The sequence below is a fragment of the Heptranchias perlo genome, chromosome 4, assembly GCF_035084215.1.
Source record: "Heptranchias perlo isolate sHepPer1 chromosome 4, sHepPer1.hap1, whole genome shotgun sequence".
NCBI lineage: Eukaryota > Metazoa > Chordata > Chondrichthyes > Hexanchiformes > Hexanchidae > Heptranchias > Heptranchias perlo.
Genome location: NC_090328.1, coordinates 27,074,697 through 27,093,604, shown reverse-complemented (window position 1 = coordinate 27,093,604; position 18,908 = coordinate 27,074,697). Strand labels below are relative to the sequence as shown.

Here is an 18,908-nt window from a genome sequence, read left to right as displayed (position 1 = left end):
ATGAGATAGATGCTACAAATAATATTCAGAGACAATATTAGAAATATTTTGTATGCTGCAAAAAAGGTCAGTGCTGAAAGAAAGAGCTTGCAATTAATGTGTTTAAGGACTGCCATTCTTCCTGTCTTGAATTCACACTAGTCCTGATGTACACTAATTGCCAACAGATGTATATCTACTTATTAATTGTTGCTGTTTACATGATTGCATGCACCAGAAGATTTGGATTTATGATTCAATAACATTTCTGACAAGTAGCAATATGTAGATCATTTCTGTACACTCCCTCCAATCAGTCATGTACCAAGAAAGTAGATGTGGTGCACTTTGAAATATGAAAGACAACTTATTTACTAAAGCGACCATTATAGACTCAGCAGAGTTATAAACACTATTTGCACATTTTGTATTTTAATTAAGTTGCTGATCTGGCCTGGTTCACTTTTAAGCATTTAAATCATGACATAATTTGATTTAGGAACATAGGAACAGGAGTAGGCCATTCAGCCCCTCGAGCCTGCTCCACCATTTGATAAGATCATGGCTGATCTGTGATCTAACTCCATATACCTGCCTTTGGCCAATATCCCTCAATACCTTTGGTTGCCAAAAAACTATCTATTTCCGATTTAAATTTAGCAATTGAGCTAGTATCAATTGCCATTTGCGGAAGAGTGTTCCAAACTGCTACCACCTTTGTGTGTAGAAATGTTTTCTAATCTCACTCCTGAATGCTCTGGCTCTAATTTTTAGACTGTGCCCCCTAATCCTAGAATCCCCAACCAGCAGAAATAGTTTCTCTCTATCCACCCTATCTGTTCCCCTTAATATCTTATACATTTTGATCAGATCACCCCTTAACCTTCGAAACTCCAGAGAATACAACCCCAATTTGTGTAATTTTTCCTCGTAACTTAACCCTTGAAGTCCGGGTATCATTTTAGTAAACCTACGTTGCACTCCCTCCATGGCCAATATGTCCTTCTGAAGGTGCGGTGCCCAGAACTGTTCACAGTGCTCCAGGTGCGGTCTAATCAGGGTTTTGTATAGCTGCAGCTTAACTTCTGCCCTCTTGTCCTCTAGATATAAAGGCCAGCATTCCATAAGCCTTATTGATTATTTTCTGCACCTGTTCATGACACTTCAACGATCTATATACCTAAACCCCTAAGTCCCTTTGGACATCCACTGTTTTTAACTTTTTACCATTTAGAAAGTACCCTGTTCTATCCTTTTTTGATCCAAAGTGGATGACCTTACATTTGTCTGCATTGAATTCCATTTGCCACAGTTTTGCCCATTCACCTAATCTATCAATATCCCTTTGTAATTTTATGTTTTCATCTTTTTTTTTATTCGTTCATGGGGTATGGGCATCCCTAGTGAGGTCAGCATTTATTGCCCATCCCTAATTGCCCTTGAGAAGGTGGTGGTGAGCCGCCTTCTTGAACCGCTGCAGTCCGTGTGGTGAAGGTTCTCCCACAGTGCTGTTAGGAAGGGAGTTCCAGACACAGTGACGATGAAGGAACGGCGATATATTTCCAAGTCAGGATGGTGTGTGACTTGGAGGGGAACGTGCAGGTGGTATTGTTCCCATGTGCCTGCTGCTCTTGTCCTTCTAGGTGGTAGAGGTCGCGGGTTTGGGAGGTGCTGTCGAAGAAGCCTTGACGAGTTGCTGCAGTGCATCCTCTGGATGGTACACACTGCAGCCACAGTGCGCCGGTGGTGAAGGGAGTGAATGTTTAGGGTGGTGGATGGGGTGCCAATCAAGCGGGCTGTTTTGTCCTGGATGGTGTCGAGCTTCTTGAGTGTTGTTGGAGCTGCACTCATCCAGGCAAGTGGAGAGTATTCCATCACACTCCTGACTTGTGTCTTGTAGCTGGTGGAAAGGCTTTGGGGAGTCAAGAGGTGAGTCACTCGCTGCAGAATACCCAGCCTCTGACCTGCTCTTCTAGCCGCAGTATTTATATGGCTGGTCCAGTTTAGTTTCTGGTCAATGGTGACCCCCAGGATGTTGATGGTGGGGGATTCGGCGATGGTAATGCCGTTGAATGTCAAGGGGAGGTGGTTAGACTGTCTCTTGTTGGAGATGGTCATTGCCTGGCACTTGTCTGGCGCGAATGTTACTTGCCACTTATCAGCCCAAGCCTGGATGTTGTTCAGGTCTTGCTGCATGCGGGCTCGGACTGCTTCATTATTTGAGTGGTTGCGAATGGAACTGAACACTGTGCAATCATCAGCAAACATCCCCATTTCTGACCTTATGATGGAGGGAAAACACTACCCTGAGGAACTCCTGCAGCAATGTCCTTGGGCTGAGATGATTGGCCTCCAACAACGACTGCCATCTTCCTTTGTGCTAGGTATGACTCCAGCCACTGGAGAGTTTTCCCCCTGATTCCCATTGACTTCAATTTTACTAGGGCTCCTTGGTGCCACACTCGGTCAAATGCTGCCTTGATGTCAAGGGCAGTCACTCTCACCTCACCTCTGGAATTCAGCTCTTACAATGCCACCAATCTTTGTGTCATCGGCAAACTTAAATATGAGACTTTCTATGCCTTCATCTAAGTCATTAATAAATATTGTGAATAATTGAGGCCCCAAGACAGATCCCTGCGGGAACTCCACTAGTCACATCCTGATTTTTACCTGATATCTCTGGCACTGCCTTCTCTATCGCTATTACAAATGAACAAACCAGCTGAGGCTCAGTGGTTGGGTTTGAACCAACTTCAACTCCTAAGCCTGTCAAACTCAATGCTCGGACTGGGTACTTGACCATAAACCCCACCATCAAATATCCCTATCTATATAAGTCTTTAAACTTGTACCCTACCAATCCTGACTGTAACCCCTGATATAACATTGACCTCCACTGCCAGTTGGATAGGTGACCTACCTGAAGTTTCTAACTTTGAAACAAGATGCTTCAAAGTTTCTTGTCATTGGCTTTTTAACAATATATGGGCTGATAATGTAATCTGCGCTGCCCATAGAGCTGCTGCGCATTGGGTGCCAGTTCCTCACATTACATGGTGCCTGGCCTGTGTGTCGTACAACTACTGCATGAACTCTTCCCGTATGTTGGGTCATTTTAGTTTTTACAGGAGTGGCTTGCTGCCAGTAGCTGCTGTGTTTGTGTGCAGGTATTTCTGTGCGTATTTTATATTTACCTGTTAATATGTTAATTTGTTCAACTGCATCGCAAGACATGAACTTACAGTCAGCTTCTTAAAACTGGATCTAATATGCCTCTAAAGGCGATAAGCAGCTCTTTGCTGGTTGATGGCGCCGCCAGATATCCCACCAGTCCAGCTCGAGAGCACTCCCAGCTCTAGAGCATTGCCCTGGGATCACACTATCAACCCCATAATTTATTTTAGACCATATCTTATTCTTTTGCTTGCCTCAGTTGGCCTCTATTCTGTGTCCCAGTGTTAACAGATCTTTCATATCTGGCGTGCTGCATCTTGCATCCATTGCAGGTCAACTAATAATGCTTTTCATTTGATCTTGCAGACAATAATTTTCTGAGCAAGTCCTCAGTTTGGTTTGGTTTGCTTTTCATAAGTTTGCATCATATACATTGGCAATGTCACTGCCTTTGACTGCAGTGAAAGAACGCATTGAGGGCTACTATGTGCATTTCCGTGTGGACTAATGACTATTAAGTTACTTCTTCCAGGTGGAGGCCAAAATAACAAGGAGCATTTTAACTCTCAGTGGGTTTCCGACGGGAAACCGCGCTGCAATTTCCAGCCCTCCTGCAGTAGAATGAGGCCATAATGATTTAAGAACATAAGAAATAGGAGCAGGAGTAGGCCAATCGGCCCCTCGAACCTGCTCTGCCATTCTATAAGATCATGCCTGATCTGATCCTAACCTCAAATCTAAATTCATGTCCAATTTCCTGCCCGCTCCCCGTAACCCCTAATTCCCTTTACTTCTAGGAAACTGTCTATTTCTGTTTTAAATGTATTTAATGATGTAGCTTCCACAGCTTCCGGGGGCAGCAAATTCCACAGACCTACTACCCTTTGAGTGAAGAAGTTTCTCCTCATCTCAGTCTTGAAAGAGCAGCCCCTTATTCTAAGATTATGCCCCCTAGTTCTAGTTTCACCCATCCTTGGGAACATCCTTACCGCATCCACCCGATCAAGCCCCTTCACAATCTTATATGTTTCAATAAGATCGCCTCTCATTCTTCTGAACTCCAATGAGTAGAGTCCCAATCTACTCAACCTCTCCTCATATGTCCACCCCCTCATCCCCGGGATTAACCGAGTGAACCTTCTTTGTACTGCCTCGAGAGCAAGTATGTCTTTTCTTAAGTATGGAGACCAAAACTGTATGCAGTATTTCAGGTGCGGTCTCACCAATACTTTATATAACTGCAGCAATACCTCCCTGTTTTTATATTCTATCCCCCTAGCAATAAAAGCCAACATTCCGTTGGCCTTCTTGATCACCTGCTGCACCTGCATACTAACTTTTTGATTTTCTTGCACTCGGACCCCCAGATCCCTTTGTACTGCAGTACTTTCCAGTTTCTCGCCATTAAGATAATAACTTGCTCTCTGATTTTTCCTGCCAAAGTGCATAACCTCACATTTTCCAATATTGTATTACATCTGCCAAATCTCTGCCCACTCACCCAGCCTGTCTGTATCCCCTTGTAGGTTTTTTATGTCCTCCTCACACTCTACTTTTCCTCCCATCTTTGTATCATCTGCAAACTTTGATATGTTACACTCGGTCCCCTCCTCCAAATCGTTAATATAGATTGTAAAGAGTTGGGGACCCAGCACCGACCCCTGCGGAACACCACTGGCTACTGGTTGCCAGTCCGAGAATGAACCATTTATCCCAACTCTCTGCTTCCTGTTAGATAACCAATCCTCCACCCATGCCAGAATATTACCCCCAATCCAGTGATTCTTTATCTTGAGCAATAATCTTTAATGTGGCACCTTGTCGAATGCCTTCTGGAAGTCTAAATACACTACGTCCACTGGTTCCCCTTTATCCACCCTGTACGTTATGTCCTCAAAGAACTCAAGCAAATTTGTCAGACATGACTTCCCCTTCATAAAGCCATGCTGACTTTGTCCTATTAAATTATGTTTATCCAAATGTTCAGCTACTGTCTCCTTAATAATAGACTCCAAAATTTTACCCACCACAGATGTTAGGCTAACTGGTCTATAATTTCCAGCCTTCTGCCTACTACCCTTTTTAAATAAGGGTGTTACATTAGCAGTTTTCTAATCTGCCAGGACCTTTGCCGAGTCCGGAGAATTTTGGAAAATTATTACCAAAGCTTCCACAATCCCTACTGCCACTTCCCTCAAGACCCTAGGATGTAAGCCATCAGGTCCAGGGGATTTATCCGCCTTGAGTCCCATTAATTTACTGAGTACCAATTCCTTAGTGATTTTAATCGTATTTAGCTCCTCCCCCCCCTAGAGCCCCCTGTTTGCCCAGTGTTGGGATATTCTTAGTGTCCTCTACCGTAAAGACTGAAACAAAATATTTGTTCAGCATTTTTGCCATCTCCATGTTTCCCACTATTAATTTCCCGGTCTGATCCTCTAAGGGACCTACGTTTGCCTTAGCCACCCTTTTTCTTTTTATATAACTGTAGAAACTCTTGCTATCTGTTTTTATATTTTTTGCTAATTTATTTTCATAATCTATCTTCCCTTTCTTAATCAATCCTTTAGTTACTTTTTGCTGTCTTTTGAAGACTTCCCAATCTTCTATCCTCCCACTAAGTTTGGCAACCTTATAGGTCCTTGTTTTTAGTCGGATACTATCCTTAATTTCTTTACTTAGCCACGGATGGCTGTCATTTCTTCTACACCCTTTTTTCCTCAGTGGAATATATATTTTTTGAAAGTTGCAAAATAACTCCTTGAATGAACACCACTGTTCATGTACCGTCTTACCCTTTAATCTATTTTCCCAGTCCACTTTAATCAATTCCGCTCTCATACCATCATAGTCTCCTTTATTCAAGCTCAGTACGCTTGTTTGAGAACCAACCTTCTCACCCTCTAATTGGATATGGAATGTAACCATGTTATGGTCACTCATTCCAAGGGGATCCTTAACTAGGACATTATTAATTAATCCTGGCTCATTACACAGGACCAGGTCCAAGGTTGCTTTCCCCCTTGTAGGATCAGTTACATACTGCTCAAGAAATCCATCCCTAATACACTCAATAAACTCTTCCTCAAGGCTGCCCTGCCCAGTTTGATTTGTCCAGTTAATATGATAGTTAAAATCCCCCATAATTATAACTGTTCCCTTATTACATGCCCCGACTATTTCCTGATTAATACTTCTTCCAGCAGAGTTGCAATTATTAGGAGGCCTATATACTACGCCCACTAGTGTTTTTTTCCCCCTTATTATTCCTTATCTCTACCCAAACTGTTTCATTATCCTGATCCTTTGTCCCAATATAATTTCTCTGTATTACAGTGATTCCTTCCTTTATTAACATAGCCACCCCACCTCCCCTTCCTTCCTGCCTGTCCTTCCTGATTGGGAATTAAATATGGCAGGGTATTTAACAGTCGTTGTCACCCTGCAGCCATGTTTCTGTAATGGCCACAAGATCATACCCATACGTAGTTATTTGTGCCGTTAACTCGTCCATTTTGTTACGAATGCTACATGCATTCAGATAAAGAACTTTCAAATATGTTTTGTGACACTTAGTTCCTGCTTTTTCTTTTTTTAACACTTTACCTTTTACTCCATACCTTCTGTCCCTTCCTGACATGCTTTCCTCTGTGTCCCTGCTCAGGTTCCCAACCCCCTGCCACAGCTTTGATGCTGGGTTAATCGCCTTACGCCTTCTAGTTTTTATTTTATCTGTCATGCCTAAAGTACACTTTCTTTCCACTGCTCTACGCTTTTCCCTTTCACTTGTTCTTGAACAACTGTTTGTACTATTTGTATTGTAGATTTCCCCTGGGTCTTCCCCTCTCTTGCTGCTCTCAACTTTATTCTCTTCTGACTCCCCGCTCAGGTTCCCATCCCCCTGCCACTCTAGTTTAAACCTTCCCCAACAGCACCAGCAAACACCCCTGCGAGGACATTGGTCCCGGTCCTGCTCGGGTGTAACCCGTCACGCTTGTACAGGTCCCACCTTCCCCAGAACCGGTCCCAATGGCCCAGAAATCTAAATCCCTCCCTCCTACACCATCCCTGCAGCCACGCATTCATCCTGTCTATTCTCCTGTTCCTATACTCACTAGCACGTGGCACTGGTAGTAATCCTGAGATCACTACCTTTGAAGTCCAGCTTTTTAATTTATCTCCTAACTCCTTAAATTCACCTTGCAGGACCTCATCCCTTTTTTTACCTATGTCGTTGGTACCAATATGGACCACGACTACTGGCTGTTCACCCTCCCCCTCCAGAATGCCCTGCAGCCGCTCCGTGACATCCTTGACCCTAGCACCAGGGAGGCAACATACCATCCTGGAGTCACGTTTACGGCCGCAGAAACGCCTATCTGTTCCCCTTACAATTGAATCCCCTATCATTATAGCCCTGCCACTCTTCTTCCTCCCCTCCTGTGCAGCAGAGCCACCCATGGTGCCCCGAACCTGGCTCTTGCTGCTTTCCCCTGATAAGCCATCTCCCCCAACAGCATCTAAAGCAGAATATCTGTTTGAGAGGGAGATGGCCCCAGGGGACTCCTGCTCTATCTGCCTAGTCCTTTTACTCTGCCTGGCGGTCACCCATTTCCTTTCTGCCTGAGTAATATTTACCTGCGGTGTGACCACCTCACTGAACGTGCCATCCACGATAGTCTCAGCATCGCGGATGCTCCACAGTGAATCCACCCTCAGCTCCAGCTCCGAAAGACGGTTAGCCAGTAGCTGCAGCTGGACACACTTCCTGCACACATGGTCGCCAGGGACACTGGTAGTGTCCATGACTTTCCACATAGTGCAGGAGGAGCATATCACGGGTGCGAGCTGTGCTGCCATGACTTGCCCTTAGACTCTCAGACTCTCCTCCCGCTCTAGGTCTCTCCTTTTATACTATGCTCACCTCTCGGACTCTCCTGCCTCACCTGTGACGTCGCACAGTAGTTGTCTCTTGTTGCAGGTCTGCTGCTGCTTTTATTCCCCAATCTCAGACTTCTACTCTCAGGTCCACTGCCGCTCTGGGGAAAAAGTTAGGAAAAGCAAGGCAAAGCAGCACCTCCTTCCCCCAACTCCCACACTTACCAAACTCTCAGCTCACACCGTGTTGTCCGCACACCGTGCTGTCGCACTGACAGGCCCCTGTATTTCTACAGTTTGTGACTCAGATGAGTCAGGCCTGCCCCACCTTCAGGTACCAGTTTAATCTAGCTAACCAATTAACTTGCTTCAACCACTGGGCTTCATTAACATGCTGCTCGCCGACTTCCTATCCAGAACAAGCGGGAATTGGGCAGGAAACGGCTGCCAGCTTATGGAAATTCGGTCAGCCCTTGACTGCTTGCCGGCGTTGTGGGTTGTGGTGAAAAGGATGTCTGGAAGTACCTTGCGGTAGGGAAAGATGGGGAGTCTGGAGTAGGGGAGCTATAAACTTTCCTTTTGGAATGCGGAGGAACATTTCTGCTCCTCCTGCCCCCACAAAGTTTAAAAAAAGACAACTTACCTTGAATGGCCTCTTCTGATGAAGACCCTCTTTTGATAGACCTTCATCTGGCGAGAAAGCCTCAGCAGCTTCCCTGCTTAAGCTGGAGTTAAAATTGCAGTCAGGGCTCAATGACATCATCCGATTCTAATCTGTATATTTAAAGAAGGACCCCACTGGCTTTGGGCGGGTGGCTGAACCACTTGTCCAGGAGTAGCGGTAAAAATTCAAAATGATGGGATCCTGGCAGGACGTTGGCGGCTAGGTCATTGGGTGGATTTTAACTACTTACCCACCCAGTTTCTGCCGGACAGGTAGATTAAAATCCAGCCCATCATTTCAGTGTGATGGTGACAAATCATTAGCCACCATGTGTCTTCCTATAATGCTGCAGACTTCTTTAATGGACATTTCAAGCTTTATCACAGATGAGCTCCCATGGTTTCCATCACACATACTGCATGCTTTATACAATGGACACAGGATACTCTCACCAATGATACTTTAGCCATCATTTTGCCCTAGTGGGATTACTGCAGTGACAGAATGATAGTGCTACTGTCATGATCTGGAATACACTGCCTGTAATGGTGGTGGAAGTAGATTCATTAGTGACTTTCAGAAGGGAATTGGATATAAACTTGAAAAGGAAAAAAATTGAATGGCAACGGGGAAAGAGCAGAGGAGTGGGTCTAATTGAATAGCACTTCAAGAGAGCCAGCACAGGCATGATGGGCCGAATGGCCTCTTTCTGTGCTATAAGATTCTAATTTAAAATTCTCATCCTCATATTTAAATTCCTTCATCACCTCACTCCTCCCTACCTCTGTAACCTCTTACAGCCCTACAACTCTCCCCGCCCACCCTCCGAATTCTCCGTTCCTTTGACTCTGGTCTTTGAGTGCACCCCGCCCCCCCCTCACTCTTCACCCCACTGTTGCCAACTCCAGTCACATTCTAAAATTCCCTCCCTCAGCCCCTCTGCCTCTTCACTTCTCTTTCGTCCTTTAATACCCACCTCTTTGACCAAACCTTTGGTTACCCCTTGTAATAGCTTCTTCTTTGGCACAGCATCAATTTTTGTCTGATTGTGCCTCCGTGAAGCGCCTTAGGATATTTTTCAATATTAAAAGCACTATATTAATGCAAGTTGTTGCATTCCCTATCTTACTATTCAAACATTACTTAAATAGCCGGAATTGTCTTTCTAAAATGAAACAATGTGAATGATATGCCACCTGATCATACCTCCATTTTACTATAAGTTATATTTCATAGAAACAAAGTGTCATAATAGGAAAGAACTTGCATTTTTATAGCACTTTCCACTACCTTGGACATCCCAAAGCATTACACAGCCAATGAATTACTTTTCAAATACAATCACTATTGTAATGGAGGTAAACACAGCAGCCAATTTGTGCACAACAAGGCACCACAATCAGTAATAAGAAAAATGACCAGATAATCTGTTTTTGTTTATGTTGGTTGAGGGATAAATGTTGGTCAGGACACTGGGAGAACGCCCTACTCTTCTTTTCAATAACATCATGAGATCTTTTACATCCACCTGTGAGAGCAGAAAGGGCCTCAGTTTGACTCCTCATCTGAAATACAGCGCAACATCTCCTCACTACTGCACTGACATGTCAGCCTAAATCATGTTCTCAAATCTCTGAAGTGGGGTTTGCAACCACAACCTCCTGACCTAAAGGTGAGACTGCTACAACTGAGCAAAGGCTGACACTTACCATCTTAAAAAGGCCTGGAAACCTTCAGATAATGGAATGACTGAGCCAGTTCTTTGGTGCATTTTGCTGTTTTGTGCATTAATCCCATTGTAGATAACATACAGCTAATGTATTCAGTCACTATTTCCCTCTGCTTAATTTTTGGCTAATTGAAATGTTTATGTTCCATATTAACTTAATTGAAAGCAATTAGGTACACAAAATGTCAGTCATTACATGATTAATTTAAAGTTAATTTTAATTCCCTGTAAAATCTATTGGTGTCAGTTTAGTGAAGTCTTCTTTGCCAGGTATTTAATCCCTAGTAGCAGATTAGTACTGCAGTTTACAGTTGTGAAATTTGAGTAACCTTGAGGAATGTTTTATAAGTCTGTTGACTTCATGGTACTTTTTCTCTCTATTTAATCTCTCATTTCTTCTCCTCATCCACAGTCCTTCAGGATGATCAATGACAGGTACATTTGGACTAATCTATCTATCTCTCTTTAATCAAGAGTGGTTTTCACAGTTGATCAGTGCCATTGCAGTGAAAAACTTAATAGCCTTGAATTTCCTGATTAATGTGTATGGGATGTTCTTAACACTATACTAACCCCGTTTGGGTTATGGTAGCCTTTCTACAATGCACCAGCACTAAGTTTGCAATATAATACTAGGACCCTAATTTTTATAGTTTCCTTTTATATATGTATTTGGAGGCAAAATAATCACTATTTGGGCCAACGTGATGAAGATGATTAAATAAACTGCAATATTCCAAATACAAAAATAAGTTGCTAAGCTGTCAGCAGTTTGTATTCCCCCTCCTACATCGCCCTGGCATTCTTCCACAGATGTGAGAACCCGGTGTTCGTGGATGTGTGGTAAAGGTGTAACCCGACAGTTTTGGATTACATCTTTTACTCTAATCCTCGCAAATCTTTACTCTTGGGGTATTGAATTTTGAGGTTAAAGCTTATAAAATTGGCTTGATTAGACTCTTGGATCATGCTCCAATGACTCTGGTCCTGGTAACGTCAAGATTCCTAAGATGGTCGAGCTGATGGAGGTTCTGGTAGACAGCCAAGAAAGGTCTGCGTGATTATCACCTATGCTTCCACTTAAAAAAAGGAAGCAATGGCTTACTAGCTTCATGCTGGCCCACATAAATTACAAGATCACAAGGTAATTCCAGATGACGAAGGCCATTTAGCCCATCTTAATTCTTTCACCCTGAAAGATCTTAAAGTCTCCCAGTTTCAGCATCAACTGTTCCTTAAAAGATTTCAAAGTTTTGCCTCCACAACTCTTCCTGGAGGTTTATTCCACACATTGATCACTCATTATATGAAGAAGAATTTCCTGACATCAGTCCTACATTTACCTTTTATTAGTTTGAACATGTGTCCCCTTGTCTCACTCTCTCGATTTAATTTAAGGTAATATTCTGGATGTACCATTTCCATTCCATAACTATCTTATGTACCTCTGTAAGATCATCTCTCAGGTGCTTACCCTTTAAACTGAAAAGCCCAAGTTTCTCCAGTTTTTCCACATAATTCAGGCTTTTGACCAAAGGATCAGCCTCATGGCTCTCCTCTGCACTGTCTCCAGTGCTTGTGTTTGGTGTACAGAATTTGGTGCAGTATTCACGGTGCGGTGTGACCAAAGCACCATCAGAAGCCAAAGCACCATCGCAATGCTATTCAGGACTACTGAATTCTCTCCCTCTAGCATGGTTACATAACGCTGATTCCATTACCATGACTGAGGTGCTTCATGCTCGAAGCTCTTTTCAGACAAACCAGATTCCTGGGCTAGATGGTTCTTCTGCTGAATTTTACAAACTGATGACCATGAATTGGCTCCCCTAGTCCTGCAAGTATTTCAGGAAATTACTAATACTGGTTCCATCCCCAACACTTGGGGGTAAATTTTAACCTCCAAGAACGGGTGGGTTGGGGACGGGTGGGGAGTAAAAATCCTCCGTCTTCAGAACGGGACCACATCATGGCTCCAACACGCCTACTTCTGGGTTTAACCCAGGCAGGTTTGTCTGTGTGTGGAGACCAGATACCAGGAAATCCTGCCCCCATTTAAGGTTGGCCGGCCAATACTTAAAAGGGCAATGTACCTCATTGAGATGATTGAGGTACTTAATATTTTGTGTATTGGAAAATTAAAATGAATTTAACTTTACCAGTTCGAGTTTCCTATTCACGTCAAGCGAAAGCAGACGGGAAGGGCTGGATCCATGAGGTGAGTACCTTTATTGCACTGCTTATGGGGCCGGAGGAGCAGGAGTGGTTCATCCAGGCCCAACAAGCTCACCTGGCTGACAGGACACCCCCCCAATCGGCTGACCACCCAGCCCCCTCCCCCCGCCCTAATGGCGGACCCCCACCTACCACCGACTCTTCACCTGACCTCCAACAACCTCCAATCTTCTTCCCAGCCCTCCCGATCTGTTCCTCGGCCCTCCCCGATCTGTTTCTCAGCACCCCCCCCCAACCAATCTGTTCCTCAGCCCCCCTCATCAATCAGTTCCTCTGCCCCCCAATCCTCTCCCCGGCCCATTATCCCTCCCTCCCTTACTCCGATCCCCGGCTGCGGCCTGCTACTGCAGCCCTTACTGCCCGACAGCCAGCCAGCCTGTCAACCAGGCTGACTACTGGGCGCAAAACCCAGAAGTACAATTGATTGGCCTGATTAAGCGATCGCAACCCGCCCATTTACCTTCTGGGTTTCACACCCGGAAATCACCCCCCCCCACCCCCTCCAAACGCTCCCTTGCTGGCTCCACATTAAAATTTACTTCTTGATCTCTGTTATATTGAAAAGCACATCAGAGTGCCTCCTACCACCTATTTTTCTTTTGAATTGCAACTCCAAAAATCTTACAACATTCCTTGCAATTTGTCTAAATGATTTTTAGTTTCCAAATTAATTCACCCTGGTCACAAAGGTTTTATTTGTGGAAGGTATTCTTGTGACAGATTCTCAAAATCATCTGCCTCAGATGTATCTAGTCTGATCTTCTCTTTAAATGCTGGGAAAGCCTTTGATAAAATGGAGTGTCATAGTCTTGGGGAAACTGCTGCCTGATAGATCTTCTTGCCATACTCTCATTCCCACTAACCAGTTGTCTCTAATGGGATTACATCCTCTTTATTTGAAATGTTTTCAGGCACTCAGCAGGGTGGCCCTCTGTTATCCTTACTTGTTGCCTTGGCGATTGAACGACTACTGGAAAACCATTGCTGCATGTTTTCCAGGCCTTATTACACCATTGCTATTTTAAGAATTAAAAGTGTTAATGTTGACAATCAATATTCTATAAGGGTAAAGTAGCAGCCTGGTGACATAGCATGTTAAAGTACTGATGTGCTGCCCCACAGTGTACTGAGATATGGATTTGCTGTCAGCAGTTCTCCACACCGTAACATCTTGTTTTCATCTGTGGATATAAAGTCAATGTCCTCTGTGGTCTTGATGCCATTGAAGGAGAGGTGTGCAAACTGGACCATTTTACTTGCCAAATAAAGAAGAATTTTGATGTGATGCCTAAGTTGTGGGTGAGGGGAGTAGCTAAATAATCATACAAACTTTGTTTTAAAGTTACTATTAAGGTGCCTGCTGCTAATAACCAACTTATTCAAATTGCTCAAAAGGTATTAGAATAACTGATCACTCATTATCTATTTACAGTGTGATTTCTGCCTTGGAGGCTGCAATTTCTCTGGAGCTAAAGCCAATTTGGTGCTCCTCTTTTGAAGATCTCGCTGTCAAATCTGCAAGACCTGGATTTGAGTCACTGAAAAATTTGCCTGGTACGACCACTACTTTTTAATGGTTGTTTAATGTCATCACCATAGAAACATTGCTTCACTTTAGTTAGTCCAGTTAGAATCAGAATTTGTCATCAGCTTGAGGAGGCTGAGGAGGTGGGAAAAATAACTTACAATTGAGGATGGGGAAGAAAGGGGTGAGCAATGGATTTCCGACTGGGAGGCAGCATTATTATGCTTCCTGTCACCTGACAGCAAACAGTGCCCTGTATTTGCGTATGTTTATTTACTAACTATCTTCTCTGAAGTTATTGAAACGTGGTAAAGGTCCCCCAGTAATTCTGTAGATAAATGCACTACCTATATTGTGCTGAGTAACACAAACTAAGATCCCAGGTTTGATCCCTGGATTGTGCTGAGGTATCAGTGGGACTGTACGTTTTTTTATTGAGTGGATTTTTTCAGTTTCACATAGATTTTTGAAGGCTTTTGTCTAAATCATCAGGTCCTCATGGCTCCATGAAAAAAGTGCACTCCACATAAAACATATAGCCCTAGTTATCAGCCAGGGTGGTGCAGGGATGCTAAATTGTGGGTTAGACAGGAGAAATTAGCCAGAGTTCCTGCTACTAATCATTATCCAGCAACAGTTGCTGGAAAGTGTGTTGTATAGATATTGGGTAAGGATAGGGTCAGATTGTGGTGCCTTCCATGTTGAATAACTTGCTGATACTCACCATATATGTTTACATATGAAGAATGGCCACTAAGGTACTGGAGGGCTGCCAGGCACTGTGGAAGCTGTACCTCAGTATCAGTCACTGTCTTCACTACCCTTGGTGTGAACAAGTGCTCCTGATTTCACTCTTAAATGGAGCTCTAATTTTAAGATTATGCCCCCTCTTGTTCAACATTCCTCCACCAGATGAAATAGTTTCTCTGTATTTACCATATTGAATCCCTTAATCACTTTAAATACCTTAATTAGATCACCCCTCAACCTTCCAACCTCAAGGGAATACAAGCCAAGTTTATGCAACCTGGCCTCATAATTTAACCCTTTAAGCCCTGGTATAATTCTGGTGAATATGTGCTACACCCCTTCCAAAGCCAATATATCTTTCCTGAGTTTTGGTTCCCAAAATGGAACGCAGTACTCCAGATGTCGCCTGACCAAGGCTCTGTACAACTGAAGCATCACTTCTTCACTTTTGAATTGCAACCCCTTTGAGATAAATGCTAACATTCCTTTTTGAATACTCCTCCACAGCTCCAAGTCTCTCACTATTAAGAAAATATCCCGATTTGTCTTTCTCAGATCCAAAATGAATGACCTCACACTTCCCCACATTGAACTCTATCTGCCGTAGTTTTGCTCACTCGCTTAGTCTGTCTATCCCTTTGTAACTCCATGTTCCTATCCACAAAACTTTACAGTGCCTCCTAACTTGGTGTCATCTGCAAACTTGGATATACAACTCTCTCTTCCTTCATCCAAGTCATCAGTACATATGGTGAAAAGCTGAGGCCCCAGTACAGATCCTTGGGGAACACCTTTTGTCACATCTTGCCGACTAGAGAACAAACCCTTTTTCCATACTCTCTGCCTCCTACACCTTCCAACCAATTGTCGACCCATGTCACAAGATCATCTCCAATTCCGTAAGCTCTCATTTTTGCTAATAGTCTCTTGTGTGGAACCTTATCAAATGCTTTCTGGAAGTCCATATAGACAATGTCCATAGACACTCCTCTATCCATCATGCTAGTGACCTCCTCAAAAAATTCAACTAAATTGATCAGACATGACCTACCTTCACAACTCCATGCTGACTCTCTTTGATCAACTGATACTTGCCCAAGTGCTCAGTCACTCTGCCTTTAAAGATAGATTCCAGTAACTTCCTCACAATAGATGTTATCTATAGTTACCTGGTTTCTTCCTCTCTCCCTTCTTAAATAATGAAGTGACATTTGCAATTTTACAATCCAGATACACAATTTCTGAATGTAGAGAGCTCTGGAAAATTATAATTAATGCACCTGCAATTTCCTCACCTATTTCTTTTAATACAGTGGGGTGGAACCTATCAGAACCGATTATTTTCTCCATTACCATTATTTTTATTTATATTAAATCAATTAAGTTCCTCCATTTGACTAATTTTTAGATTATTTTAAGATGTTGTAGCCCTTTAAATCCTGCAGCAGCATGCTATTCATCTCTTCCCCCCCCCCCCCAATGGGTGAACTCCCAACTAGAGGCACTTTCAATGTCTGGAGCATGCCCAACATATTGTAATGAGGCCGAGTCTGGAATTTTGGCAGGATCAATGATCATGACTTCAGGCGGGTGATACTTGCTCTACTTCCAGTCGGGTTTGTGCCTCACTTGGAAAATGTCTCAACTATTTTCTGAAAGACTGGAGAGTCATGGATTGCAAACTATGTTTTAGAGTTTTAATATGACATTTTGATCATTTTCAGCAAAATACACACCGAGTACTTTAAACTGTTGCACTGAGAATTGACATAGAGAAAAGTGCAACTCAGAAGATGAGTTTCGATGGATTTATTAGTCAATGTTTCATCTTTTCCAAGGACTTTGTCAGGGCTCATTTGGAGTCTTAGAAAAGTCCTTGAATGAGATGAAACAGTGGCCAACAAATGCTGGTAAAGCACGGCGTGAGTGTCTCTATATTGCAGTTACCTTTTATAGACTGTTGTTCATCATTATTGCAGTGTGCATGTTCCATTCTGGAGCGCAAGTGAAAAGAAAATATTTTTTAACTCATTAATGCCAACACTAAAAGTGATAGCTTTTTGATCATGTAAAATGTTTGAATTATTTGCACAACACTTGTTTTTTTATTTTCTTTCAGTTCCTCAGTCTCCAACAATTGTCCCACAGGAGCCAAACACTGCAACAAGCACAACAATAACAGTCTATTGGACAGTTGGGAAGGATGATGTTATTGATTATTTCCAGGTGTACTGTATGGATGAATCCGAGGGAAACAGGGAGCAAAGTGGTAGGGTCTTTACATCAAACAATCTCCATTTTTGATTCTGTTTTACTTCAAGAGGTTATTGATTTGCAAAAATATGATAAACTGTTAAATAATTGTGGTTTATGATATATCATTATTAATACTGTGTTCCTTTATTTGATAAAATAAATCAAACCGTATCAGTTCAGTAAAGCCATGTAAGTTAGTTCTAGTAATTATCCATTTCGCCAACTTAAGCCTCACAAATAGAAGACTCCGATGCGGAGGAAGATTTCCCATGGCCACTATGTGTGAGGAAATCTTTCCACTATGTTTATCATCTTACAACATTTGCTATTTCTAGCTAAATTATAAAAGTGTTTGTTTATGGTTTTGCTAGAAATAGCAATGAGAGGAATTGCTCCCATTTAACTCTTGGTATCATTAAGATACAGCATACAGCAAAATGGTTTGTAATTTGAATTTTTTTTATAGTTGAATCGATCAGTTTTGGCCCACTTCTCACTTTTTAATATTTAACTAAGCGTTTAGAAATAAATGTTACCCCAAACAATTTAAACTCTGTGAAAGCAGTTAGTAGAATTGAACTCCTCACCTGTACCTGTTCTCCCTCCTTGGGCTCGATTTTAGGGTTGGGTTTCCTGCGGGTTTCCAGCGGGGGGGGCCCCGAAAATCCGGATATGAGGTCACGTGACCGGGTTGCGCCGCGATCCCGACCACTTCCGGGTTCCCCGACGACGTGCGGGGCTGCGTGCGTGGCCCCCGCTGGTGGGAATCCCGCAGGCAATTAAAGCCAGCGGGGTTCCACTTGAGAGTACTTACCTTGCTTGTTGAGGTCAGTTAATGAGCTGAATCAGCTGTCAAAAGAGGAAGTGTGGGATTTCACCTGCATTGCAGCGTGTTTCACACACTGGGGGAAACAGTCTCTCTCCAACCAGGCGTGTTGCAGCCAGCAGCCTGTGGCAGGTGCCAAGGTGCACCCCACGGGGGAGAGCCCTCACCCACGCAGGAGGCCACCGCGTCACATAGGGCAACCCCTGCCCCCCACCACCCCCCGCCAAGCCAGAGGACAGACTGACACGAAACTGCAGCCCCAGTCTGAGGAACCACCCACCTACCCTGCACAACCCCTCAGACCAACACCTGCCAGATGGGTGGTGCGTGGACACCCTCGGAGGACGAACAGCATGACCAGCCCCAGCAGCCTCGCAGTCCACGCCGTCCGCCGCAGAGACGTGGAGCCCCCCAACACGGTGTTGTTGCACGCCCACCTGCACAGCAGGAGGGAGGGCTACCGCAGGGAGAGACGCATCGCAGAGGGCACTACCCTCGCCACAGGGTCCACAGACCGAGGCGCAGCTCCCTGGACCTCTCCGAGCAGCAGTGCACAGGGAGGCGCAGATTCGCTCGACATGTAGTCGTGGAGATCTGCAGGCTCTTTCATGCCGAGCTGCTCCTGGCTGGCCCCAGCACCAACTGCTTACCTGTCGCTGTCAAAGTCACCACTGCCCTCCACAACTTCTCCTCCGCATCCTTCCAGGGTGCAGCTGGCTACACCGCCGATGTCTCTCAGTCGTCTGCGCGGAAGAGCCCTGCAAATACACCTGCACCTACTCTGCAGTAACACGATGGGTGGCATCAGTGGTGGGTCCTCATAGTGATACCCAGGAGCGGGCATTATTGGACACAACGGACAGGATTCGCGGAGACATGGCAGTGGTGG

At 44.0% G+C, this 18,908-nt stretch overlaps 1 protein-coding gene across 1 annotated transcript in view; it reads left to right on the top strand.

The window, feature by feature from the left end:
• The window catches only part of LOC137320620 (cardiomyopathy-associated protein 5-like), a 64,523-nt gene that overhangs the window by 21,635 nt on the left and 23,980 nt on the right, over positions 1–18,908 (top strand). Inside the window, exons 5-7 of the mRNA XM_067982303.1 lie at positions 10,840–10,862; positions 14,095–14,216; positions 17,057–17,206. Coding sequence (XP_067838404.1) covers positions 10,840–10,862; positions 14,095–14,216; positions 17,057–17,206 — 295 coding nt within the window. The remainder of the gene's footprint in view (positions 1–10,839; positions 10,863–14,094; positions 14,217–17,056; positions 17,207–18,908) is intronic.